The sequence below is a fragment of the Solanum lycopersicum genome, chromosome 9 (genome assembly GCF_036512215.1).
Source record: "Solanum lycopersicum chromosome 9, SLM_r2.1".
Classification (NCBI taxonomy): Eukaryota; Viridiplantae; Streptophyta; class Magnoliopsida; order Solanales; family Solanaceae; genus Solanum; species Solanum lycopersicum.
The window spans coordinates 44856832-44883367 of NC_090808.1; the positions used below are offsets into that span (position 1 = coordinate 44856832).

The 26536-nt window shown below is 34.5% G+C and overlaps 1 protein-coding gene across 3 annotated transcripts; it reads right to left on the minus strand.

Annotated features, from left to right (window-relative positions):
- Positions 1-3562: 3562 nt before the first annotated feature.
- LOC101259073 (putative tRNA pseudouridine synthase) lies at positions 3563-18255 on the minus strand. 3 transcript variants are annotated; one of them, XM_004246984.5, is made up of 8 exons: positions 16988-18255; positions 16880-16915; positions 10194-10306; positions 9937-10085; positions 6347-6491; positions 5131-5553; positions 4162-4588; positions 3563-3951 (listed from the first exon to the last, which is right to left on the minus strand). In XM_004246984.5, the coding sequence occupies exons 1-8, from the start codon at positions 17166-17168 to the stop codon at positions 3935-3937; spliced, it is 1491 nt and encodes a 496-aa protein (XP_004247032.1). In that variant the 5' UTR covers positions 17169-18255; the 3' UTR covers positions 3563-3934. The 3 variants fall into 3 exon arrangements, with proteins under 3 accessions (XP_004247032.1, XP_019071271.1, XP_069144844.1); XM_019215726.3 differs by having other exon boundaries at positions 4083-4588; XM_069288743.1 differs by having other exon boundaries at positions 3804-3951; positions 4083-4588; positions 10194-14334; positions 16988-17244.
- Between the last annotated feature and the right edge of the window lie 8281 nt (positions 18256-26536).

Sequence of the window (26536 nt, forward strand, 5' to 3'; positions counted from 1 at the left end):
CTCTTTATTATTTTACTTGGTTTATGTGGGGTTATGGGGCTTCACATGAGCATTGCACTATTTGACTTGGATTGAGACTGTGAGTAAGGGTCTTTTGATGGTTTAATGAAATGAACTCTAAACTATGACATGTTGATATGGCTTTAGGATTATGTTATTCTTGTATATAGATATGAACATGTCTTAATGTTGTTATGATTATTGACTTGTATAAGCTCTTGTGTGTTCATGAAAGGCTTTAACTAACTTAGCATGATTTTAAACAAAATGTTCATTTTAGCATGTTTCTAAATATTTTACTTGCATATGTTTCCATAGTTAGTACATGTGGTTTGTAGTCACCAATATTCTCGCTATTTCTACAATAATGTAGGTTCGGGCCATTGAAGAGATTCAAGTCTATTTTCAAGGAAGACTTGGATAGTTCCTAAGTTTTTGGTGAGTCCTCAAGTCCGAGGACGATGCCACTATTCTAGATTTACTATTTGGCTATGCCTCAGACAATGTTCATTTCTTATCTTTTGAGACTTTGTTGTAAGTTCTACATGAGATATATTGTGACATTCTAAGGGATATATGTCCCAAATCTTGTACTTCTATAATAGATGATTATGTATGAGACAATAGTAGACTATGTTATTAAATGAGAAATCTATGTAACCTTCATACATGGATAAATGAGAAGTCTATGTATACTTCGTATGTAAAGTTTTTAATTTTTCTGCATTTTCTCTATCTATGATATGCAATGATGTATGCTAAAGGCTATCCTAAGACCTCTTCGCAGGACGAAGATGCCGGTTACGTCTAGGGGTGCTCCCGGTCATGACAGTGATAATCCACCATCTAATAAGAACTCAAATAAGTGAGGGATAATCTGTGGTCAAGGGTAAGGGTTAGTAAAGCATACAACCGTAAACCAACAAGTTGTGTGGTGAAATTTTCAACTTTGACTACCGATCACTTATAAGAAACCTAACTTACTAACTTTGCATGTTGAACACTACGGAAGAGTTACTATTATTAGAAACATTGCGTTAAGAACTTATGGAGAACACATGTGTCCTAGTTTCATCTCATATTGATATTACAAACTGTGAATCTTGTACTTGTTACTTATTAATACAAATGAATCAATTGTTATTATATGTTACAATTCCCACTTTTATTTAGAATTAATCAGACTAAATGTATAATCAACAGTAAATTATCCTAAGTCTAAACCATATTCCTCGTGGGATCGACCCTAACCTCAATTAGATTCTTTATTTGTCAACAACCATTTATACTTATTAGGAAGGTGTAATTTAAACATATCAATGGGTAGTTTTATGAATTAACTCACTTATATAGGTCTTAGGATACGGGTTAAAACAACATAGCTTAGTAACAAACACATAGGATAAAGACTAAAATATCCCAATCTTAAAAGCTGACAAAGTGGCCTAGGATCCTGAACGGTATGTATAATCACCACTGGTCATTTACGAAGCCGTACCGATCACCCAAGTTCCTTTTTGCCTTAAACGGCCAGGCCACTTCACCTAAACTACCAGTGATGCCCTAAACTACTACTTAGGGTTCCATGAAGGGTTCATGCTCCGTTTTGTGTTTGTGGACTTGCCCTTTAACCTCTTGTACCTTCTCCAAAGTCTAAGGTGTTACAATAGCAGTAGCATCTCAACTTTCAGGGGGATCTAAGACAGGTTGTGGTGACTTTTGTAAACAGAGTTCAGGTCAGACTTATTTTTGCGTGCATTTTGGGCCATGAGGAGTTGGAGCTCATTTACTTTAGTTTGGCCTTGGCAACAGGTTGTTCTTGGTGACGATTGCTACGTGTGTGGTGAAGTAGGCCCCTTTGTTATAGATTGTTTTAGAACCCGGTGTAGTTGGATAGTGGTGGTCTTGAGTTTGGTGGAGGTAGACATGGAAACTCATCGCGCTCTTCATGTCGGGATTCATACTATATGGGTTGCTATGTTTGTGGAGAGGTTGGTCACTGATCCCGAAAATACTTACTCACAATTCTAATGCATGACAATTTTGTTACTTCTTGAGGCTATTTCTTAGTACAATAATATCTATATTACTTGAGAGTAATCTATATAGAATTACCTATTTTAAATCCTTAAAAATAATTTGTCTTTTTTGGATTGCTTTTGTGAAAATATTATCAAAGTTATTTTGATAAATTATTTGGAATTAAAAAAATAATGATTTGGTCGAAATTTCCGACCCCAAAATAAGCTAATTACGTCATTTAGCCACTTCTAATTTCAAGTCCGATGCTTTTTCGATATTGATTTTCCTTTCTACTTTGTGTTCTTCCAACAACTATTTGTTCTTCCTTCATTCATTCTTCTTTCTTGTTTCTTTGCCTCTTTCTTTCTTCCTCCTTCCATGTTTAAAGCTCAACTTTAAAAATCGATGTGTAGTAAACCTGAATCATTTCGAGTAAATAATATAGATCAAAATACTCAAAGCATTGAGAGGGAGCTCATGTTTAAAATTTGGGATTATTTAGAGGAGATCTGAATTAATATATATATATATATATACATATATACACACACACACACACACACATACACACTTTATTATATCAACAATGTATATGTATCTCTGATAGATAATTATACATGATTGTAAACTATGTATACAATATCAATAGATTGTATATAGGATTAATTACCTGAGTGGATTTCTTTTAAAAATAATTACTTATTTTAAATATACTCTTTAATTATTACCATTTATAGCAATATCTAACAATACTATATATTTTATTATATTTATCCTTCTCTCGCCTCTTTCTTCTTTTTCTCTCTTGCCTTTTTAAATTTATCTCTCTTTCTCCCTCTTTATCCCTTTCTTTCCAATCTCTTTCTTTTTTCTGTACGTTGTTCTTTCTCCATTTCTTTTTATTTTGATGGTATCACTAAGAAGAGAGTAAAGTTTGCGATATGCATTCGAAATGTATTGTTCATGAATAAAACTAATATTATATATGTCTTATAAATTATTTGATTTGTATCACTAAGGAAATGAGTGATATTTGCAATATGCTTTATAAATGAATTGCTTATGGATAAAACTTATAATACATGTGTCTTATAAATTATTTTAATTTATCAGTAAGAAAATAATGACGATTACAATATGCATCAAAATGTAATGTGAATGTCTTATAAAAGTTTTATTAATGATTTCGAGATAGTTATTTATATGAGAATTCAAAGATGAAGAACTCTAAAATAAAAAAGAAAGAAAGAAGAGGAGGATAATATGATAGGAAAAGAGATAAAGAAGAAGAATAAAAGAAAAAAAGCAAAGGAAGAGAAAAAGTGCACTAAAAGAGGCAATTGACTGTACAATTTTCTTAATTCCAAAAAAATGCTATATTAAGTTTAAAAAATTATATTGACATAAATGATAAATATTTATTAGATATAACATATTTATGTTTTTTATCATTGTATATACATATAAGCATTTTGTTGAAAATAATTTTTGTTTTTACTCATTGATAAGTAAGCCTACATTATTTAACTTAGAGAGAGAATGAGAATTATATGGTATTTGAATTTATAAAAGAAAAGTTGGTTCAAAAATATTTGTCCTGTGTTCTATAAATAAACTAGTTTCTTCTTTGATAAAAAGAAAAAGAAAAAGTGAAGATAATGGCAAGTTAGAGTTATTATTGCATATCCAAATAGGTACAGAGAGTATTAGTTGTCTGGTGGTCATAATTTTGATTGTGGAACAGACTTGTCGACATGCATGCCCAAAAGGTCATTTTTCTCTTCTTTTTTCTTTTTGAAACCGGTAACTTTCCAAAAGGTCATTTTTCTCCAAGTTGCCAATTTCCATCCTTGTTTTAGCAAATACCAAACAGAGGTTTTATCTTTGATTGATGCTCTTAACAATTTGACCATCATACGACACCAGACTCTGCACAGAAGAAACACAAATCATTTCAATGATACAATTCCATAAAACCAATTCAAACTTGTGCACCAAGTGATACAAGATGGTGCAGTAAGAGGCAAAAACATATTTTATTGTTTCTACATACACCTGACCTGGGCCTAACATCCAGTAAGCCAAGGAAAGAGGAGACGGCTCAACAGAACATCAAATTAGTGATAATGCATAATGTACCTTGAGCCAATACTGATGGAAACTTAGTTCTGCTATCATACTGTGCCTTCCACAATTTCCAAGCAACCCTTACTTCTTCTAATTGATAATCTGGAATGCTTGTGTTTGCATCCAGTATTTCTACCCACTCACTCCAAGGGGACTTTGAAGGGTCTAAAAATCTAGAAAGCTGAGGTAACAATGTAGAGTAGTAGAAGTCATCAACTGCTTTGAGAATATCGTCTGATTCCAACAATGTCAACATTTCAGGTCTTATTATGTTGCCTGGATGGTTTCTCAAAGCAAAATTGTTCCCCTTCAAAACCAAAACTTCTGATGGGGCTAGGGGTAACACAATCCTTGAAAACTTGCATAACGACATTCTCAAAGTATCATGTGGTAGAAGATTGCGTTTTATCGCAACTGCTGTCCCTACCATTTTGCGTATCTGAAAAAGAGCAACAATATAAGCTTAGACGCATACAACATATCTTGTCAACACAAACAAAGATCACAACAAAGTAACATGAAACTGAATAAAGACAAGATACAACTGCATGTAATGAAACCCAAGAAAGTAAACAACAGTTCATTCTGCTTGGTTAATTAAGCTGCCAAGTTGAAAAATCACTGCCCATCTTCTTGGCTCATGCATGGGCTCAAGGACGAGTATCCCATATAGTTATTCTAACAAATTTTGGTGTATCAAATAAAAGAAGAGACCAGTGTATTTTGCAGGATCCATAAGAAGGATTCATATTTATGTCCACCCCAATTGAAATGTGTACATCAAGGCAAATGAGAATCTTGGTAATACAACTACAATACATTTCTTCCTGTGGAAGACAGATCCATGCTTACCAAGTGCCACCCTTGTTCAATGGACAAGTATCCAGGTGTTATTAATATTTTTAGCAAGTTGAAGAGTGTTCCTTTTTAAAACGTTTTAGAAAGAATGAACAGGGCAAAATGATAATCAAAGAGAATTACTTGATGTAACATGAATGACTCTCCACAGATGGAAACTTCAACATAATTCATGCCGAGCAACTTCTCCAATTTTCCACAATGACAGTGAAAAATCCTTCTGAAATGAGCAGAGCTAAGTTTATCTCTTGCATCGGGTTCATGGAGCCATCTTGCTTGAATTGGTATAACAGAATTAAGATCCTTTGAATGACTAACTTTCAAATTACAGTTGCCTTCTGCATTTTGATTTTCAGCCTCAACAATCGTCACAACCCCCTGCTCTTTACGGTTTTGTTCTCCATCAATTTCCTCAGACCCAGATATTTCTTCCTCACTGGAGGGCCTCCCTTTTTTTAAGAGACTGTCATTTTTTAACAAGTTTCTGGCAGGAGATTGTTTTCTGTACTTGGATCGTATTGTGTAATTGTGGAAAGGATGTTCTCCCTGCAACCCAAATCACAAACAGCAAGTGAAGAGAACAGAATCATTGTCTTTTATCAATGGAAAACAACTAGATATCATAAAATGAAATCACTCATCTACTGAATTGGCACGTAACATTTTCTAAAGTTTCGTGAACTATCCCAGTGAAACCTAATGTCAGTCCTTTTGGGACTAATATAGAGAAAAACTCTTTTATTTTATGACAAGGTTAACCCGCAGCCGCTACTCTTTGAATGTACAAGGTTAAAAATCCTCTTCTACGCAATAGCTCACAAACCACACAGGAGAGCTCTTGAAGATACAAACCGGAGAAAAATTGAAGTTTTGAAAGGTACGCCATATCACTGTTAAAGAATGACAAAAGTTCGGTGGTTAATCAGATGGGTGGACTCCTTATAAGACTTGGGCCCAATCCTCCTCCTCCCTTTGAGCTAAGCTTTTGGGGTGTGAGTTAGGCCTAAGACCTCAAAATGGTATTAGACCATGGCCTCACCCGATGTTGGGACGCTCAAAATCAAAATTGTCCACGCACCAGATACTAAGCACCGGGCGTGAGGTGGGCGTTAAAACCGACAAAAGTCTCACATCGATGGTTAATGAAATGGGTGAACACCTTATAAGGCTTAGACAATCCTCATCCCTTTGAGCTAGCTTTTTGGGTGTGAGTTAGATCTAAGATCTAATTTCACATCACAATACAAATCACTTATAAATTAAGGAATATAAACGAAAATTTTAAAGAATATGAAACAAAGCTATTAAAAGAAAATCCATCTAATGGACTTGAAAATACCTCGAAAGAATTTAGTATGTCATTAAAATTGGCTATATGGTACTCGATTTCAGAAGAAGCAGAATCATTCTTAATCCCGATGATTTCAGCAGGAATGAGATAAGAATACTTGCGTGCATTACACTCTCTTCTGGCATCAAACCTCCTGAAGCTCGTTTAAAATGAATTAACTATAAAGGATCAGAAAACAATAACAGTTATATCGTTTTCAAACTGAATAAAGACATATCATACAGAAGACAGACTAGCAAATGATCAAATGGACCAATATCATGCAACAATGAAGGAACCCTACTAATAACTAACTGACACGAAAAGAAAACCATAACTGCTACATCATTTTCTAACTGAATTAAGACAAATCACAGACAGTAGATAGACAGGCAAATTGACCAATATCATGGAACAATGTAATGAAGGAAGCTCTGTCCTCCCTACTAATAACTGAAATGACTCAAAGAGAATACAAAGATAAACTCCTTTCCTCACCAGCATCAAGGGCCCATAAATTTATAAGAACCAATCTGATAATTTTGAGTATTAGAACCCTTTTCCCCTAAATGACACATCCTATAGCTTCAAAGTGTGAATTATGACTTGCGAGAATGGATGACATGTATCCCCAGGGACCTGGATGTATTTTAGAAAAGAATACTAAATACTAGAAGTTTTGGAGAAAACAAAGGATTAACCAAAACCAAAATTTGGAGTAAACGAGTTCAGAATCGAGATTTGAAGGCTCCTGTTGGTTCAGAAAATGATTTAAGACTTGGTTGGATGGTCTCTGGAGACTCGGGAGTAATTCAGACACTTAGGTAGTGAACTAGAGAATTAAGAAAATAAAAGCTGACCACGGTCAAATATATGCTTAGATGACACTACATTGGTAATTTGAGTATTCCAACGGGTTTATAGGGTTTTTTGAAGTGATTTGCATATTTGGTTTCCATCCCAATGGATTTGGATGTGTTTCGGGCAGCAAAACAACGAAAGAGACCAAATTTTTTATTGTTGGTGCCATCAATTGTTGTTCTTTAAAGTAGTGTGACAGTGTCGTGGTCATGTAGGAGGCTAGGCTCACAACTCATGGCTTTGTGGGCTGGTAGACGCAATCGTTAAGGGGGCCAGAGGTCTCTGTGGTCGCGTAAGGGGAGCTCACAGCTGCGAAGTGCAAGGAATAAAGGACCCAGGATCGAGAGGGGGGGCCTGACGTTTGTAGAGAAGGAATCTGGGTAGACTTACGAATCCCCAATTCAAACTTACTATTCAAATTATGTTTTTGGAGCTCTAAATCTCGGATTTTGGCAATTTTTGAAACAATCAACTCATATATAAGAGGGTAAGTATCTGACCTTGATTCTAGTATTTTTCTATGATTCCTTAATCCTAATTAGCGCTTTAATCCAATTTGGGGATCGATTAATGATTGGGATCGAATGAAAATTGAGATTTGAGATTATAGGTTTGTGAGGGATCCAATTCTAGAAGATCTTTATGGTTTTGACCTCAGTGGCTCGACGTTAGATTTTTGTTGACCGAACTCTTATCATGTCAATACGGGACTTCATCTTCAACAATTGTATCCTCCCTCCAAAAAAAAGGTGGGGCAGGCAAGGGTATGACTAGATAATCGAAGAGATCGTATTCTTTATAGATTGAGAGCTATAAAAAGCATTATAGAAAAGAAGTCCATTTGTAGACATCATGGCACTTGGCTCGAGGTAAGTTCAGACTTGACCTTCAATAATGGATAGTTTTCCTTGATTAAACAATTAATGTAGTATATGGGTAAGGGTGTGTCGTATAAGCAAGGTCCTGAGAGGTTATGGAAACATTGGGTGACTTGACATGTCTTAAGTGCTTAATTGATTTAATTACTTCAATAATTGATATGTAAGAGGAACTTCATGCTAAATGACAAATCCAATAACATTGATGCCAGATGGGCTTTATCTTGAGCAAATTGCATATAAGATGGCATGACTACTTGAAAACTCGCTCTATGGAAATTTTCCTACCATGCTTCTATCTGGTGATTATAATCGTGATTGAGAAATTTATATCAGACAAGCACGTGGAAACTATTTGAACTAGATATGACTTATTGATCATGAAAAGGTGCATGTTGAGATCGTCTGTGATGAGAATGATAGCACGTTGATAGAGTATGCACTGCTCGTGGAGTACGACATATGGACAACCCAGCTTTTCTCCCCCATGAACCGTTGGGCTGACCAACCCCAAGCCCATCCACGTGTACATAGGTTTTGAGGATATTGATTTATTTGGTGTTGTCTATGAGTTGCCACTTTACATGATATGCATTGGATTGATATGCACATCTCCATTTGATTGAGTTGGTTTGTGCTAAATCCCACCATATTAAATGATTTATTACATATTGATGAGTTATATCTTTCTATTTATATTAACTATTAAAGATTATCTTATGTCTAAGTGTGGTCGTAAGCATTTCAAAGAACAACTCTCACCACTACTTTGTTGAGGTCAATGATTTATTCTTCTGTTACATATCGATTATTTATTTGTTACTTTCTATTTGTTACATATGGATGATCTTTTCTTGTTGCTTATGACTGAACAACCTTTACTGGACTACATCATCCAGCAGCACCAATAGAAGTCGAGAGTTCTGTAACAAAGTCACAACCGAGACAACAATGAACCTTAGGCGGTGAATCTTCTCAGTCTCAACCGAGACAACAATGAACCAAGGCGGTGAATCTTCTCATTTATCTTTTCAATTTACTTCTTACAAGCACAATTTGTCTGTTTGGTAATTTCTGGTTGAGGTAAACTTAGGCACCTAACTGGAGAAATAGAAAGCTTGAACTAGACCGAAAAATGTACGCCTGGAGAATAGATATCTCGATTGGTAATAACTTGGCTACTAAACTCCATGAAATTCGATATAGGTAAATCATATTTGTTCTTCCCACTGCTAGGGAAGTTTGGGAGGCTTTTAGAGAGATTTAATCTGATATATATATATATATATATATATATATATATATACAGTAAAATGCCTCTCTGATTATTTAATTAAAACTTAAAACTGCGAAACGCTAGGCAGGGGGATGAGAAGTGTTACTATTTACTATGCTGAGATGGTTCACTTGTGGCAAGAATCAGATCAATGCTATAATGAACAACTGATCAGCAGAAAGGATAAGAAAACATAACGGACTTAACAGTCTGCACTAGAATGCTTTTGATACTATGTCGTAGCCTTCCAATTAATGAAGTACATTAGGGAGTATTTTCTTACTTTATGAGTTATGCTTGTTTCAGGTTAGCCCAAAAAATTTACTTGCTATAACCCGCAGAAAGGAAGGAAATATGTTTTTGTTTTCACTTCTAACCTCAAAATCTGCGCATTTACAAGATTTTTACAAGCAAAGTTACAAGTTTTTCCTCCACAATTAATGATAATGAAAATTCAATTCCCAACCAAGAACAGAATAAACAAAAAGTCTCTAGGTAAATGTGCTTCTATCTGTGGTTATCAATTGGACAAGAACGAAAGTGACAGTCACAGGCTAATTAAGAAATAGGAGACAGAAACTAACTTTTTTGAGGGTAGAATACTGAAAACTCTGATATTTTCTGGAAGACTCGAGTTCACGCAATTAGCAAGAGTGATCCCATTTGGATCATCCTCCCATGCATCTGCAGGAATCTCCATTTTAAGAGATATCATTGTCGCCAAGGAATGAACCTAATATGAATTTTTGAAATAAAATCAGCATGATGGCAAGAGAAGACACTTTTAGGGGAGAAACAAAAACAAATGCCATGCGCAAGTTATTCTAAATCTCTAGCTTACTCCTTTATCGGTTCGACTACTTCTCGCCCAGCCAATTTTATATAAATTTCCAAAATTACTTTCTCGAATACCACCAGCTTTGAAGATAGCTTTTTCCAGTTCACCTTCAATGGCTGCATTACAGAACTTGCAATGGTTTAGTGAAACCCCACATGACATCTAGACTAACAGAACATGTATGCAAGTCAAGTTTTATGCAGCATGTAAAAAAATAGAGTATTGCCACGGCTAGCTCAAATTATCATACACAAAATACTGAAATAAATTCCATGAAAAGTTCTCCTCCAACAAAGCACATCCATGAAGCAGATGACCCAAATTTACAAGTATAGTTATACATTAAACCCTGCAAGTTCCAATTCAGTCGATAATATGTTTACTATAACACCCCAAATGTTAATTTCCCAAGCAAGACAATCCACCAACCTAGATAAAAATTGCTACTAGTGAACACATTATCCTAAATATCACTAAATAGTCCTGTATTTTAGTATATAAGTCATTTCCAGTCGTACTTCTATGCTGAATATCATGAGTAACAATAAGTGAAACCCAATAAAAGACCACCAAATATCAAGAAATAGTGGGAGTTTTCCACTAGTTATCATAAGTCAAGCAAATCATAAATACCTTGAGAAAAATTTTAGGACAAAACAGAAGATATAGCACTTCCATTCCATTTCTTTTTCTCCTCTCACCATAGAGAAGGTTGGAAGTAATTATTTTTAAATTGGTAATGGAGAAGGTAGGAAATAATTGAAAAATGTAAAAAATGGACTTCTAATAAAGTATTATCATTTTCCTGTAAGATCTTTTAAGAACTGAATCATAGTATGCAGGAGAGAAATATCAATTTATTTCAGAAAGTAGCAGGTAGATACTGATCATGAGCCCATTTATTGGTTTTTAGTAATATGTTCTGCCAATGTTAAGTCTAGATTTTGATGAATATTTACATACGGAGTTCATCTATTCTCTGTCTCTTGTGATATTCAATTCTTTAATCCTCCGCCTTAACTATTGTGATATTCAATTCTTTGATCCTTTGTCTTAACTCTTAGTCATTCGGTATATAAAAAAGAATCCTCTCCTCCAATCTAAACTCTGGCAATGAGTGGAACAGCTGAGGACCATTCCAAAAATACATTTTAACAACTAATGTGGGACATTTATATTTGTTAACCAGTTCTAGGGTTTACACATGAATTGAAATTCCTTTATTTTCTTTTTTCCTTTCTTTCATTTGAGGCAAGGGTCTTCTGGAAATAGTCTCTCTACCTCCATGAGGTAAGGGGTAAGGGCGTACACTCTACACTCCCCAGACCTCACTTTGTGGGATTTCAAAGGGTATCTTCTTGTTGTTGTAATTTTTTAGAAGAACAAAAGTGACTCAACGGGCTGAAGAGTATATTCAGCAGAAAGTGAAGGCTAAAAGGTGGACCTAATGCAAGGAGAAAAGTGGCTCAAGAGCCTAAGGAGTATGCTTGCCGTCTATGTTGCTCAGACTCTCCAAAAATGTTGCCGCACCAGTGTCAGACTCTTATGAAAATGCACAATTTTTGAAGTATCTTACATGCACCTATCGACATTTTTTAAGAGTACGAGCATCATAGCTTGACGTAGAGTTGGTGTCTCAATGGGCTAAGCTGAGAAGAGGAACTCGAAGCAACTAACAGACTAAATTGAGAGAGAGCACAAAGATATTAAACAGATGAGATCTAATGTATGTTGTAGACTATGAAAACATTTGAAAAAATCTGATCATTCAACACTCACCAAAAAAATTGAGAATCCAAACCCAAAACAGAACCATTACAAATTACTTTGAGAATACTTTAACATGTTTATTGCAGCAGCTATATTTTAATAAGCTTATGCTCTCTCTCATCGCGTCTGCAAGCTTCATCCAGCATTATGTTCCACGATTTGATGGTCATTATGACCAGTGTTGTCAGCAAAAAACTTTCTCAAATCAAAAGAACAGTGGAAATAGCTTTAAGAGTTCACGACAAGTGGTCATGTAAACAACTGAAGCACAAAAGGCAGAGGTAGACTAGTCAAACTAAACAAATCTGAAGGCTATAGGCAATGGATCATTTGATCTTGGAGATAGTTATTTCCAAAGTCACCTCCAAGCACATGTGGCCTCTTATCAAAAAAGTACTAAGGTTCTTCTGTCACTTAAAAGTATAAACTTTATGCACTCTGAATTGGCACTCTACACCAAGTTTGAAGCTTCCAGGAAGTCAAAGAATCAGTCAAGAAATATGGTGATAAGGCAAAAAGATGTGGTAGGATCCTCGAGCCCTTCAACTCTCTACTCAAGTAAGCATACAGAACAACAGCAAAAGAAAGAATTTACCCAGGTGAATAAGTGAAATCACCTAGTAAAAGAAAGAGTGAATAAGTGTTTATGCTTTTACACAAGTAGAAGCCTTCACATCCTAGCAAAGGTAGTCCATCACAAGATGTGTTGTAGGTGCACATCAATGGTCTAAATTATGTAGTGGAACCAGGTTTTATTTGAGAAAGGGTAGGAGGCGAGCCCATTATCCGCTGAATTTTTATTTATTTTAGAAGGTAACATTATTATCCACTGGCTTCTGAAGTTGTAATGTCAAATTCTCAATTATCAAATCAACAACTATGCATCTATGCCTCAACCCCAAATAAGTTAGGTCGGTCATATGATCCTCACTGGCCACGTGATGGTGGTGCTCCAGTTTCAAGACCCTTCACTCGTAGCAAAGCTAAGGAGCTAAAGGCATTGGAACTACTTATGTCGAAGTGGGGGGCATCAAAGGACCACTTGGAGAAGTCCACTTCGTACTACACCTCACCTTGGTAGAAGAAAGATCAAGTAATAAGCTCGGACTTGAAGAAGGAAAAGAAAAGAAGGTTGTGACCAAAAAACTGGAGCAAAATGTCACCACACTTCAAATGCGGATCTTTTCCTTCCATTCTGCCCTATTTTTTGCTAAACCCATACGAACTCCAAGAGATTATAAGTCTTTCAAGATAGTGTTCTTCCACATGATTTTAGGTCTACTTCCTTTTCTTTTTATGACGAGGGAAACCCGCAGCCGCTACCCTCTGAATGTGCACGGGGTAGAACTCTCGATCCAATGCAATAGCTCGCAAACCACATAGGAGAGGTAACCCGCACTAGGCAAGCCCGGTGCGACGACTCGACCTAGAAGGCAACCCCTCACACCAGTTCCACACATACAAACCAATGCATCTAGAGGTCGACGTAGGATGTGACAAAACCATCTCAAATAACCTTCTCTCATTTTATCATCACTACACTGGCAACTTTTACCGGATAGTCATTTTTAAGCTTGTCTAATCTTGTATGACTGCACATTCACCATAGCATCCGCTATTCCGGAACACTTATATTGTGAAAACTTTTGACTTTAGAGACCCAAAATTCGCTCTCGCACAATATTGTTATTCTGACAGTTATATAATTTTTTCTTTTACTTTTGTAAATATCATTTTATCACATATTACTCCGACAACGCTTCTCCATTCAACCATTTTATTTTATTCTTAGTGTAAATTCTACATTTATGTCATATGAGTCTACTTTAACATCAAATTTAAATATCTTAGTTGTCTACATCTAGGCAACGTAGTCCTAACCCATTGCAGCTTAACTTCACTCTTCTATGCCATTAATGTCAAGGAAAAGATGTTCGAAAAGAAAAACAATAAAAGATGTAGCTTCCAAAGACAAGTAGCACTTGGGTTGCACTAACCATATGTGTGGTAATAAGAAAATTTCCCCCACTTGAGAGAAATCTTCAGAGACAATGTGAAATTTGGAGATAACTCGAAACTTCCCAAAATAGGAAATGTCAGACCAGAATTCAACAAAACGAATAGAATTGATTTAAATCCCTTATACACCCTTTTGACCATGCGGAGGACCTACTAACTAAGCATTTGCTAATAGGCCTATCAAGTGAATTAAGGATGTCATGTGCAAAAAATAGAATTTCACACTTGTAGCACAAGTAAGCAAATAATGTTGACTAAGCTGTGGTGAGATGGTTGGGATCCCTCCACCCTTAACCAAAGGTCTCGGATTCGATCCCCGGGTATAGAAAAGATCATGTTGGGAGCAGAATGGGCCCTGCAATGCACAAATTGGGATTAGTCGGGCTACAATGTGTGTATTAAACACCAGGTTGGAACCCAAGGAAAAAAACCAGTCATGTTTTACTTCTTTTTTGGTTAAATTAATTAAATTGTATTAGAAGTCATCAAGGAGATGCAGCAAGGTCATCAAAGAGACGCAACGGTTACAGCTAAAAATTGCTTCAAACAGAATAAAAAACATGAAGCTAACTGAGCAAAAACCTGTAAAGCAACCAAAAAGATACCCCTTAAACCCTTTTGTGCTAGAATTAGGGAGCCAACAAAATCCAAATATTATCCATACTATTTAAGGGAGAGAGAGTGACGTAAAAAGACTAACTAAACACCTAGTCTTATGGTATTTATGGGAGTTGATATTCCATCAAAGGCCAAAGCATCCACATTTCCTCCCTTTCTAGATGCTCAAAAAAATTATTGATCTGGTCATCCTCCCGATCCTTTTTATGGTTTTGTCAACTCTCCACATATACAGCTAGCATAAGCATCTTTGGTGGAGAGGGGCATAACCCATTGAAGGCCAAACAATGAGAAAAAGAAATGTCATATGCCAGCTGTTATGGGACAGTGCAAAAAAAGTTGGTCGACACTTCCATTGTCTTGTTTAAAGATAAATTATCAACCAAAGGAGACAGCTTGGTTGGGGCATTTTAGATTTGAGCACTTGAATTTCAAGAGAAGAATTTTTACAATACAACGTAGTTATTGGTATTCAAAATTTACTAGATTCTGGTATTTGAGAAGATAGTCAGCGGAAGAAGCACAAGGAGTCTTTTTTGTGAAAAAGGAACTCAAAAATCAGGAGAAGTGAAAGAACTTGTCCACAGAAACAAATATTGGACTATAACCGAACACCAAATGGTGAAAAAGGTAATATGCAACATTAAGAATTGAATGTGGAAGAAATTCTCCAAGTAACTTTTGGACAAAAATCCAAAGCTTTCAAAATGCTTAAATAAACTGCAAACAATAATGAAGTAGGAAGGAGTAAGGACCATAGTATGACTTGCAGTATTTTTTCAAAATTTTATGAATTTAACGGGATAAAGAGATAGATAATGGCGACATACACTCCACAGCAAAATGAAGTGGGTGAAAGGGAGAACTGAATCATGAATATGGTGAGAGTCTACCAGGATTAAGAGACAAAGAAAATATAGCATGAAGCAGCATTGGAGTGTGCACCTTCTCAGTAGGAGTCCAGCATTTGTTTTGTAAGAAGACATGAGACACAAACAAACTTAAAATGAAAAAAGACTTGATGGGTGTTGTTATTTTAAATTTTATTTTGCATTGCAAATGCACACGTGCCAAATGCAAAAGGAAGAAGAGAAGTGTGTGATTCGTGGCTAAAAACTTGTACAAAAATCGTCCAGCCTCAGTATATTGACAACATAATTAGCACGGAATCTTTTAGAAGGAAGATGTTTGGTAGTGGGACAAAAACAAAGCAAGGCATCATATGCCTAAAATAATAATGCCAAATAACAAACCCATGGTGGAGAAAGCTGCATGATATATGATATAGAATAGCCCAAGGAGTTTAAACATGCGAAGCAAAGCTACTCGTGAGACCTCACCAGAGTGTGGATACGTTTGAATGGTAAATAATGAGGTAAGTAAAAAACTAAAAATATGTCAGAGAGCATTTAAAGTAGGCAACAAAATGAGAAGATGTCAACCATTAAAAGAGCTCAAGCTCAATGCCAAGGTCGAAAATAGTTTAGGAGAATGGGTGTTCAAGACAAAAATGAAGACATAAGACTACGATCAAGTAAGACTTGTAGCAAATGATCGAAATAAGAGAGTGAGAAAGTGAGGCACTATACAATCAGATTGACATGCAATTGAAAGCTCAATATGAGTAAGAAATGGTAGTGTGATCCAATTTGCGGTTGCATGAAATTAAACAAGGTTTCCATAACACAAAGATATTGATTGAACACCAATGAGATAGTAGGAATTCTGCTACGTCCCACGCTCACCTGATGTATGTATGCAATCAGCCTTGTGCTTATCAGTATGTAGATGGACAAACCTAAACAAATTTTATGTCCTTGCACCACAGCACATTGTGAGATATTATTGAGGCATCATAACCAGTCAGGATTTTGTGTGGAGTATAGGGGGGAAATGAATGTTGATGGGTTTATGATTACATAGGGGGCCTAGTGTCAGTGGCATAGCTACTCGTGTCCAATTGGAGACCCTTCGTCGGAATATTATGCCGTATATATACAAGTAAAATGATAAACAAAGTGGCTAAATGACATATTTTGGATACCTTGACACAACAATACGATGTAGTCTAGTGGTTTGAAAGAGTAAAGACACACAAACTTTAAAGTATTTGTTTTTTCACTTGGACACCCTCAGTGAAAATTTGACTCCACCACTGCCTAGTGCAACAAACTGCATATGGGATGAAATGCTACTGATAATAACACTAGCACTGTTTATAGCTAAGTGGAATTCGTATAATAGTTATTAAATTGAAAGGAGAAATAGGGAGAATATCTTACTGGACAGTTGATGTTCATCTCTTTGCATTTGCAAACCTGCAATTAACAATATTAGGAAAAAAACAACATTTAGGTATTTGAGGTTGTGGTGAAAGAAAAAGAAAGGACCTCGATAATCAGAACCCACGTATCCCACGCGCATCACAACTTTCTTTTTGATGAAAGGTTCCCATTTATTGCTTTCCACAGATGATGTCGAAGAGCACAGCACTATCTTTAGGGTGCGTGAGCGTAAAAATCTCAGATTTGTGAGAGGGATTTGAGGAAGCCGCACACAAAGTCCTGCCATCAGACTAACCCGACGCGCACAACTATCCACAATAACTCGAGAAAATTAAATGGAAGTATCAAATAACTCTTGGTTCTGTTTTTGAGAAAATGAGGTAAGAATGCTCTTAAGTTTTCAATTAAAAAAAAAGGATAAGTGGGTCTTTTTTTTCTCCTTTATTTTCTTGTTTTAAACATTAATAAAAAGAGATCAAACTATTAACTTTAAAATTTAAGGATTCAAAATAATATTTTTTAAATTTTGATAAAATCCCAACTTAAAAGGACTTCGAAGAGTTCTTCATTAATAGAATAGAACCAAATGGCTAGGCCGGCAAAGGAACGACAAGTTGGAAAAAAAAATTAGTTTTTTTCAATTTTAAAATCACTATTCAATACTTTCTATTGTGTTTTTTTCCTAGCAAATTTTCTTCTCCTTTCTATTTCAAAATATCAAAACTAGGGTTTTATAAAGAAGAAAATCAATATCATATATCTATATTTTTTTTGTTATTTTGCATTGCATTTATTCCGCTTGAAGTTAAAATTAACTCAAAAGAGCTTTTTCGTCCGTATAAAATTATTTTGTGTTAATGATTTAGCCAATTTAGTTGTTTCAGCTAACAACTTTTACAGTTGTCTGGACAACTACCAAAGTAATTTATAAGAATAATTGTGCATATCTTTCAGATACCAAATGGTCCAACAACTGCATGTAGCTGTCGGACGATTAGATAAGTTGTTCCCACAGCTACAACAGTTGTTAGACAATTGTGTTCAGATGTTGATCAATTGATTAGTTGTAGGACAAACAATATAATTATTGATGTTTAATGTATTATAATTACACATTTTCTATTGATCTTATTAAATTAATTTTATATCATTTACTAACTTTTTAACTATTTTAGTGTAGATATAATGTGTCAATATAAGAGGAAAAGAATTGAAACATCTTCACCGAATTTAGATGCTAGAGAAAATGATGAGAGCTATCCGATTGCTAATAAAAAAGGTACTGCAACACTTCAAACTAGTAAGAGCAGCAATGACTTATTAGCAAAATAAAAAAGTGAGGAAATAGCGAGAAGCAATCTAGTGAGATGGAAAAAAAATTGTAAGAGCAGCAGTGACCTATTAAGTGAAGAAAAAGGTAACGAAAATAGAAAAAATTCAAGCGAAAAAAATTAGATGATGAAAGTGATGGAGATAAATCTAATAAGAAGAAAAAGGTGATAAAAGTGAAAGTGATGGAGAAAGGCTTGATTCAAGTTTATGATTGCAATATTCATGTGTGTGATGAGATGACTTTTTTCACATAGATCCAACTCATTCTCATATTGTGGCCCAAACTACTCAAGCAAAGCGGGATGTTCAATTATTTGTTTGAATATTTGTTGAATGTTGCATGGTCATATGAGCGTCTAAAAAATGTGTCAAGTAACCATTCTTGTGCGAGATATGGACCATATGCTTGTATTTTTATTGATCACTTGCTTGTTGGGATGAATATGATTTGCCTTAACTTAGTTTATACTTAATAATGTACAAAATGGCTAGATTGATCTTCAATTATTATTAAACGACTTAGTTTATACTTAATAGTTTACAAAACGACTAAATTGTTATTCAACTATTATTAAATCACTTACTGTATACCTAATAATTTTACAAAATGATTAAATCGATCTTCATTATCATTTAAGGACTTAGTTTATAATTAATAGTTTACAAAAAGACTAAATCGGTCTTCAACTATTATTAAATGACTTAGTTTATACTTAATAATTTAAAATAACTAGGTCGATCTTGAGTTATTATTAAATGACTTTGTTTATACTTAATAGTTTACAAAATGACTAAATCTATCTTAAATTATTATTAGATGACTCAATTTATACTTAATAGTTTACAAGATGGATAGATCGATCTTCAATTATTATTAAACGATTAGTTTATACCTAATGATTTACAAAATGGCTAGATCGATCTTCAACTATTATTAAAACACTTAATATATACTTAATAGTTTACAAAACAACTAAATGGATCTTCAGTTATTATTAAACGACATAGTTTATACTTAATTGTTAATAAAACGACTAAATCGATCTTCAACTAAAATTGAATGACTTAGTTTATACTTAACAATTTACAAAATAACTAGATCGATCTTAAGTTATGATTAAACAACTTAGTTTATACTTAATAATGTACAAAATGGCTAGATTTATCTTCAATTATTATTAAACGACTTAGTTTGTACTTAATAGTTTACGAAACAACTAAAGTACTTAATAGTTTACGAAACAACTAAATTGATCTTCAACTATTATTGAACCACTTAGTTTAGACCTGATAATTTACAAAATGGTTAAATCGATCTTCAGTTATTATTAAACTACATAGTTTATACTTAATAGTTTACAAAAAGATGATCTTCAACTATTATTAAATGACTTACTTTAAACTTAATAATTTACGAAATGACTAGATCGATCTTCAGTTATTATTAAACGACTTAGTTTATACATAATAGTTTGAAAACGATTAAATCGATCTTCAAGTAATTATTAAACAACTTACTTTATACTTAATAGTTTACAAAACGACTAAGTCGATCTTCAATTATTATTAAACGATTAGCTTATACCTAATAATTTATAAAATGGCTAGATCGATCTTCAGACATTATTAAACAACTTAGTTTATACTTAATATTTTACAAAACGATCAAATCAATCTTCAACTATATTAAATGACTTAGTTTATACTTAATAATTTACAAAAGGACTAGATCGATCTTCAATTATTATTAAATGACTTAGTTTATACATAGTAATTAACAAAACGACTAAATCGATATTCAATTATTGTTAAACGACTTGCTTTATACTTATTAATAGTTTACAAAATGACTAAATTGATCTTCAATTATTATTAAACGACTTAGTTTATACCTAATAATTTACAAAATGGCTAGATCAATCTTTAATTATTATTAGACAACTATGCAAAGTTGTTAGACAACTCTCCAATATTGTTGGACAACTCTGCAATATCGTTGGACAACTAATGCAGTTGTTTGAAGGACTTGACCCTTCAACTGTTACAGTTGTCCAACAACATTAGAAATTGTTAATATAAAAATTAGAAGCTTTTGATTAAAAGTTGTTAAGAAACAAATATTAAGTTGTTTTCTAATAATCGTATCATTAAGTACATATTATAAATACGACAAAAGTACAATTTTATAATTCTTCAATTGACCAACAACAAAACACAATTGTCAAACAACTGCACTAGTTGTTGGGACAACTTCTACTATCGTCGAACAACTAAAGACAACTGTTGGACAACAACAAAGACATACCTAATTATTTCAATAAACAACTTCGATAGTTTTTCGGACAACTACGAAAGTTGTTGACTGAAACAATCATTTTGGGTTCAGTAAATGCAGCTCAAGAATTAACGCAAAGTGATTTTCATATTTTTCAATAGGACTCTTTTTAGTTTATTCAAAGCTTAAACAAAACAAATACAATGCAAAAAAACTCAAACATATATATTTGATATTTTTTTTCATAAATTTTTCTTGATAGATCTTCTATATAAAAGCATAATTTTGCAAATAAAGGAAGATGAAGAACAAGAAGAAAAAGAAAGAAAGATTGAGAAATATAGCTACAGTTGAAGAGGATCGGTGGGAAGAGAATGAAGTCGAGAAAGTCTTTTCTTTCTTTATTTTGATAAAATTTGAAATATTTGAAGGTAAAGAAATAAAGAATGTAGAGGCAAAGTTTACAACATAAAAGTTTCGGGCTATTTAGAAAATACTTTTTAATTTGATTAATATTATTCATTTATTTAGTTATCACTTTTACTCAATATAAAACTTGAAGGACTCTCTCACCTTATTGCCTAACTTCTTTGTCCCTTTTAATAGACCATCCCTTTGTTTTTGGTGACAGATTGACCAATAGCTGTCAAGTCCTCTTTAAAATGTAATTAAGTAAGTTTCGGACCAAATTAACATTTCAAAAAATTTCTTGATCTTTTATAAAATACAAAAAACACTTCATTTTTACTTCTATTATTCTATCCAAATCATTTTAAAATATAAAATATTCTTTTCATCTTCTCTCTTAATCTCCCAGCGTTCTCTCTCTTTTGTTGTTCTTCTTCTTTTTCCTTTTTCAATTCGAGAATTTGACTAGACTATCTCCGTTATCTTCCTTTTCCTCTCCGACTATCTCCATTATTTTCATCTTCATCTCCAGTCGTGACTCTCTCTTCTTTCTGAACTGAAATAGTGATCGACTTAAAGTGGGTAAGTTATTTTTAATTTTTTTTCTTAGATTAATGAATAATAAAGCGTTCTATAGATGTAAAATTTGAATAATAATGTAATGATGCCTATTATTTATTATTTTTGAAAGACAATCAATCACCCAAAAAAAACCCCTAATTTTGAAGAAATGTATATGTATTGTTAGCATTCAGTGAAAAGTAATTTTTATTGCTTTTGTTGTTCTTTTTGTGGCAATTTTGTTAATATGATTTTAGAAATATAGTCTTGTTCAATTGTCCAATATATATTTCATTTGTTGAAGATGTATCGTATTATGCCACATTTTAGTGATATATTGATGCGTATTCCAACATTCATCCTATGTTGTAACATCTCACTTATGCGTTAGGGCAACAAAATGGTCATCTGTGGCAACATAAGATTAATATGTGGAAACTTAGGATTCATCAGTGGCAACAAAAAATTCATTTGTGGCAAAAATAGGTATATTTGTGTTAACATATGATTCATCTGTGGCAACATAAGATTTATATGTGGCCATAGAAATTTCATGTGTGGTAACAATAGATACATATGTGGCAACATAATGTTAATTTATGCTAACTGACTATCCATCTGTGGCAACATAATGTTAATATTATTTTATAATGAATTGTAAACTCTCAATCTTTTTTTATTTACTTTGTAGATGAAATGATACAAGAAGCTTCATCCATGACAACAACTCAATCTTTTATTTGTCTTGCTTCCTCTTCTAACATCAAAGCTCTTTTTGTCTATGCGAAGAATGTGAGCAGCAACATGATTATTTTATTAATCGTGTTAAAAAAAACTCACTGATTATTCTAAAGAAATGTCACATAATATTGATGTCCAAAGATTCAAGAAGATTTCACAACCTTTGAAGTGTAGGAGGTTGAAAAAATCTATTTCCCTAACACTTTCTATAATTAGTGAGAAGAAAGTGAAGGAGAAGAAGGCAAAGAGTTAGTCACCTTATCATCACTAGCCTTTGGGAACTTGGATGGAACTTGATTAGAGACCCGCTTCTTAAATCTAGGCTTGTCTTGTATCTCAAGCCTATTGTCACATCCAGGTTCACCCCCTAGACGTAACCGGCGTCGTCGTCCTTTTTAAGGACTAATACAAGCCTCCCAGTTTCATGTCATTACATTCATAGGTCGAAAAATGCGGAAAAATTTAAAACTTGTGGAAAAATTTAAAACTTTCATTATAACTACTTGGATGTTTATATACACCTTTATATACACATAATATATAGTCATATCGAGTATACATAAACCCTTCGTATAGGAAGTTTACATACCCTTCTACTTTAATTGCACATACATATATATAAAATATAGAAATAGTCTAAACAATTGTCTCATATCATACCATCTAAACAATTATCACAATATGGGCATAGCCCTTACATCAATCCAACAAGACAACATAAGGTCATAAAAAGTATAGTACTCAATTGAAAAGGAAATAAACGAAAGATTCTTTAAGCTCATAACAAATCTGTAAGCTAGATGATGGAATTGCCCTCGGAAGTTGAGGACCTACCCCACTTGGATGAACGGAAGAATCCAAGACTTGAACAATGTCACCTTCCAACCTCTTCAACGATCAGAACCTAAAATATTTGGGAAAAAGGGAAGAAATTGGGATTGGTACTCCACATGTACTAAGTAAGAGATCTTATGCACATACACAAGAAAACATGCTAAAAAGGGACTTTTGTCAAAACATGCCATTTTACCCCTTTAGGAACCTAGTGCAAAGTTAAGCAAATCATATCAACCAACCAAACATGCTTACTATCTCAACAAGTAATACTTATCCCAACATACTTGAAAACCATGATTTACTAAAACCCTAGCATCAAGAAATAATATCACAAGAATGAATAAGAGTCAATCATATCATAATAAGCAAGACAACTGCTCATGAATCCTAATCAAGTCAACAAGTGCAATGACCAAACAAAGTCCCATAACCTTGCTCAATCAAGTATCCTCAATAATAAACCATGACCAATGTCCAACTTTACATAACATAACATTTAGGTTACATTTCATCATATACTAACATTATAACCCAAGGTATACTCATAAGTGAACTAATCAACATATATTATCAACAATCTGCCATGGTCATCATATATACATCATATATTATCATACCATAAGCATGTATAATAACCTCCCTAAGACTCCCCTCAAGGCTAGCTAGTGCAATGTTTAGGTAGAGTCTCATACCCTTACCTAGACTAAGCTAGACTTCTTATGTTATCTAAGTTAGAATTCAAGTCCTTTAATTTGTTTTACCTTTTGGAAACATCTTGCCCTAATCGACAAATACCACATGAGTTAGTGTGAAATTCAGTGTCATAAAACCCCACACCGAGTGAAGGCGGACTACTTGCCAAGGTAGTACCAGAACATGAAACATAGAAACTACGTGGATCCACTAGCTAGTATTCCTATGAGGCAACATAGTTCAAGAATTAAGAGATATAGTTGGGACCCTCTTTATGTGCTATGCGTTATAGTCTTCTATCTCAAAAATTACCATAAACAAGTAAAAATCCATGTTAATCTACTTAATAAAACCTAAAGAAATCATTAACAGCTCAATCCATAACTTCAATTTCGTAATTGAATGAAACCCATAAGAAAACTCAACTTTTGAAATCCATTTTGAAGGAACCCTTTGAGGAAAGAGTCTCAAAGGTGAATTAGATCCCATACTTTAACGTTTGACAACAATTTGATGGTGAATTCGTCCCTTTCCATCCCCAGACCCTTCTTCTTGCTAGTCTTCAATGGTGAGTTCAAGTAGAGAGAGAAAGAAGAGAGAAGGAAGAGAGTTTATTTGTGACTTCTCTTTAGATTAATGAGGGTTGGGGGTGTTTATATTTGGGACTTAATCAACTTAATTAGACTCCCTTTAACCCCTAATTAACCATCTGAACACCTAACTAATTAAATGAAACTAACTTAAATTATGCAGGAAATTTGACCCTCATAGATGAGACCCTGAATGACGGGCCATCTGTGAGTCGACGGTCCCTCACCCCTCCGTCCCGCACTCCGTCGATGAGTTCAGAGATATTGCAGGTGGAGGCTTTCCTAAAATTGTCTAATTATGGGACGATGGTGGCATCGACGCCCCGTCAGTCCACACACGGACCGTAGGTGGTCCCGTCGATGCCCACTGTCCAGGCCCTGTTTCTTCAAACACAAGGGTCCTCCTCAAGGGCCCTTGGTTGTTCCTTAGGGAGTTGTGCCAGGATGTTTCAACCATAAAACAACTCAAACACCTATTATCTACCCTTCCACCAATTTTTGTGCAATTTCGACTCCTAAAAGTTAGTCAAATAGGCTAAGGCACGCTAACACCCCTTTGAACCAACTTCCCAGACGTCATGAACGTTCTTGAACGTTTTGGTTGTTAAACTTCCTAAATAAACTATATTTTATAAAATAAACTTAAAAACAGTACTTAGACCCCATGCAACCTAAGTTAGGCTTTATGAAACGTCTTGAATTTTTAAGGTGTTACACTTATTCTTTGAAGAACCTCCATCAAAAGATCATGCCCACTTAGCATCTCTACTCTTCCTATTAGCCCTTTCCTCTTCCACATATTTGGAATTCACCATAAGATGGAAAATATTGTTGTCATGTAGCATAGCCGAATGACACTCCTCTTGCAAATCATATGATGCCCCCATCACAAAGCGGCACATTTCATCTCTAGGATAGGAAACCAAGGAATGAGCATCTTTTGACAATTTAGTGAATTTGAAGGAGTATTAATGAACACTCATACCTCCTTGGAGAAGGTTGATGAACTCCACCACTTTAGCTTCCCTTATATCCCTAGGAAAGAACCGATCAAGAAAGGCCTTCTTAAAGATATCCCAAGTCACCAGACCACCCCTTAATAGCCTATTATCCCTCCATTAGACATACCATACTTGAGCCATATCCTTGAGTTGATAAGTGGCTAACTCGGCCTTCTCACTAGTAGACAACCCCATAGCCAAGAGTATCTTGTAGACTTCATCGATGAATTCTTGGGGGTCTTCTTCAACCTTGGACCCGTAAGAAGTAGGAGGATTCATCCGAGTGAAATCTCTTAGACGATAGGCCATGTAGTATCTTGTTGACGAGGACGGGGTACAACCTCACGATTAGCTTGGGCTGTCATAGCTTGGGCTTGAGCAGTGGCGGCTTGGGCCAACTATATAAGGGCATCCCATATGTCACCATCCATCAAATGAGGAGGATTGATGGGATCTTGGTCATCATTCCCACCTTCCTCAAGAAGAGGAACTTGATCACCACGGGGAGGAGCTCCGGCATTGGCAATCTCCTCTTCAAGCCTTCGTGTCGCATTCCTTTAAGTATTTATTTCCTATAATCACAACAATAGGATTAGATGCAAAATCACAACATAAGTATTATTCTAATGGAACGATATTAGATTTCCATGAAAGTGAGAGTTTCCTAAGAATCACATAGGTTCCTATCCATAAGTGTGGCACGCTTCACAATTATGAATACGAGCTTACATAGACCTAGTTGAGAGAGACATAAACTAAAATATAATTCAACCTCATGCTGTGATACAAAGTTTGTCACATCCGGGTTTACCCCCTAGACGTAATCGGCATCGTCGTCCTCTTTGATGACTAAGACTAGCCTCTTAGTTTACATCATTACATTATAGGTCAAATTTACCGGAAAATTTAAAATATTTAAATTAGTTCTACTTGGAAATTTACATAGACCTCTACATATATATAATATATATATCAAGTATGCCTAGACCCTTCGTATAGGAAGGTTATATAGCCTTTTACTCTTATTGCACATAGATATGTATATAATATAGAACATAGTCTTTAAAGATTGTCTCATAGCATAACCATCTAACACGATTAGCAATTTGGGCATATCCTATACATCAATGTAAAGAGAGCCACATATAGGATTTACACAACCCGTACTCAATTGAAAGGAGATAGAACACAAGAGTCTTAGAACTAAAACAACAAC